The sequence below is a fragment of the Marmota monax genome, unplaced genomic scaffold (assembly GCF_021218885.2).
Source record: "Marmota monax isolate L192 unplaced genomic scaffold, Marmota_monax_Labrador192_F-V1.1 WCK01_AAM20220418_F8-fsc00159, whole genome shotgun sequence".
NCBI lineage: Eukaryota > Metazoa > Chordata > Mammalia > Rodentia > Sciuridae > Marmota > Marmota monax.
In genome coordinates, this window is record NW_026694999.1 from 2,273,554 (window position 1) to 2,276,154 (window position 2,601).

The following is a 2,601-nucleotide window of genomic DNA, read 5'->3' on the forward strand; positions in this document are numbered from 1 at the left end:
CTTCAGAAATTTTATTACCATTTGGATGATTTTTCTTGAAATCAGTACTGATTTTTTTCCCAGATTAAGAATGATTTTTTTTCTTTCACATATTGACTGTTAACATTTTATGTCTCTTATTTTTAATTTCAACACTCCATTTTTCTTTCTGATATCGAGTCTGAACATTTTGTAAATTCTTTTCAATTTTAATCTCAAGATTTGTTTTTCTTCTTATTGTTGAGTCTGAATACTTTGTTGTTTCATAAGACTGGATTTTTTTTCCCTTTTTTCTTCTATATTTTTGTATGTAATAAAACCAAAAAGTAAAACATAAGAAAAGGTCACAAGAGAATGATGTCCCATTTTGATGGGTGAATAAGTTTTCCTTCCTATCTCTTAGGGGGTGGGCCACTATCAACACTGCCTCCACTACCCTCTTCCTTGCAGTCAGGTGGGGCCCAGTTATCATTGCAATGGCAATGATGTTTACTATTGCAGATACCCCTCATGTTACAGGTCTTAACCGAACAATCACTTTTTAAATGAGACATAGGGACACACTTTCTATGCAAGCAGATACGTTCTGGACCACATTCTGTGCCATCTTTCACTTCACCAATATCAGGTATGGACATCCCCAAATGGAAGTCAGTTCCCCAGCAGGTGATGCCATTGAACTGAGTCCTGTGCACACTAGAATGGTCTCCCAAAGAGGGAATTAGAGTCACATTCTCACACTGAAGTCTCCCACACAGGATGTCTGGAATGTTACATTTTATGTATGTAGATCCATGCGTGCCACAGTGACCAAAGCGGTCACCTCGAGTATTCATTTTCTCATAACAATTCAAATTTGCATTCATTGCTGTGTGGCCAAAAATATCCTTGCACTGTTTATTGCGGTCATTGCATCTTTTATCATGACAGTAGGCCCTGTCGTTACAGAGATTTCCGTCTTGCATATGTACATCCTCTGGACATTTATGGGATGTCCCATTGCACCACTCTGGAAGATCACATTCATTGACCTGTTGTCTACACACTTCACCTGCAGGCAAGAACATGCAGTCTTTGCAACAAAGTCCAAAAGCACAAGTAGACCCCTTACTCAGAGTACAGTTTGAGAGACAGCAGGCATCTTTTGCACAATATTGTAAAGGTCCACAGTCACACTCCTCCTCTTCTTCAACAATTCCATTCCCACAGCGCTTCGACATATCTTTTGTCTGAACATAGTTGCGTGCACAGTTTTGGTTTTGTACAGTCATTTTCCAAAACTCAGAATAACTGCAGTTGCTGAACTTTGTTGCAAAATCCTTATCCTGACCCATTATACATGACTTTTGCCCACATTCACATATATCAGCATCATGAAACATACCTAAAAGATGACCTAGCTCATGGGCTGCATTGATTGCAAACTCATTCAAGGATTTGTTTAGGTGAGTAGCAATTATACAGTTGTATCTCTTTGTACATATACCATGCATGTAGGCTTTACCAGGTTGTCCACCTAATCTTGAATTTATGTAAAGATGCACAGCATCATGTGATAGATGAGGAGAAAGGCTTTTTGCCTTCCATTGACTAAATGCTGACAGAGATTTCTGTATGTCATCTACTACAATATAGTTTACTTCAGTCCAGACCTCAATACCAAGTAATAATACATTAACATCTATATCATCATAAATGGAATCCACTACATTTGTAGTAATAAATATTTGCTCCTGTATCTTGGATATATTACTTTGAAAATGAAGGTATAGGGTATGATCCACTACCACGGCTAATCTAACATACCACACATCAGTCCACCATCTCACATAAGAATTCTGCTTCAGAGTGAAATTATCAATCTCTTGAAAGTCTAGTTTGCATGCTATTTCATCTTGCATTAAGCCGGATCTTCTTGTTAGGAATTCTGTCTCCTCATTATCCATTTTATAAACCAGATGTTCAAATGAGGTAGAAAACTCCTTGGGCATGATTTCATAAGCAATGTTGTCTATCTGTAACATTCCTTGAAAGCCTCCAGAACAAGAACTGAGGGAAACCAGGGATTCTGGGTCCCCCTCCACATAACCATGATAATAGCAGTCATTCTGGATAAAAGGTTGATCCTCAAATAGAGAACCTTGGGCTGTGTAGGTGAACACTGGTAGGTGTTTGGACAGCAAGTTTTTCTTGGCCTTGATATGGATAATGTGTCTCTGGCTCCCAAAATGCAGGCTATAAGAGAGCCAACCTGCATGCTTCAATCCTTTAGTAGTGCCAGTTACCTTCAAAGGAATCACTACCTCTGGGGGGCTGTGATATTGGGGGTGCTCAGCCTGGGTGAATCCAGGATAGAACTGAAATACCCCAAGCCAATGTAGCAAGAAAAATATCTTCATATTTGATGAGTCTTAAATTCTAGTGATTAAGAAATCACTATTACAGAGTTATTGGTCCTAATGAGATAAAGACAAGATTGAATTTGCAGTTGGTGTGCTCCTTCATCTGAAATGGTCATTGCACTGTGTTGGTCATCAAGGAATTATCAGGGTTGAACCATCACAACTGCAGACCTGTAAACAAAACAAAACAAAAACAACAGTGTATGGAGGTTGGTGAATT

The 2,601-nt window shown here is 38.7% G+C and overlaps 1 protein-coding gene across 1 annotated transcript; it reads right to left on the reverse strand.

The window, feature by feature from the left end:
• Window positions 1-371: 371 nt before the first annotated feature.
• LOC124081309 (disintegrin and metalloproteinase domain-containing protein 29-like) lies at window positions 372-2,378 on the reverse strand. The gene has a single exon (XM_046427519.1). It carries the CDS (start codon window positions 2,376-2,378, stop codon window positions 372-374), a length of 2,007 nt encoding a protein of 668 aa, XP_046283475.1.
• Between the last annotated feature and the right edge of the window lie 223 nt (window positions 2,379-2,601).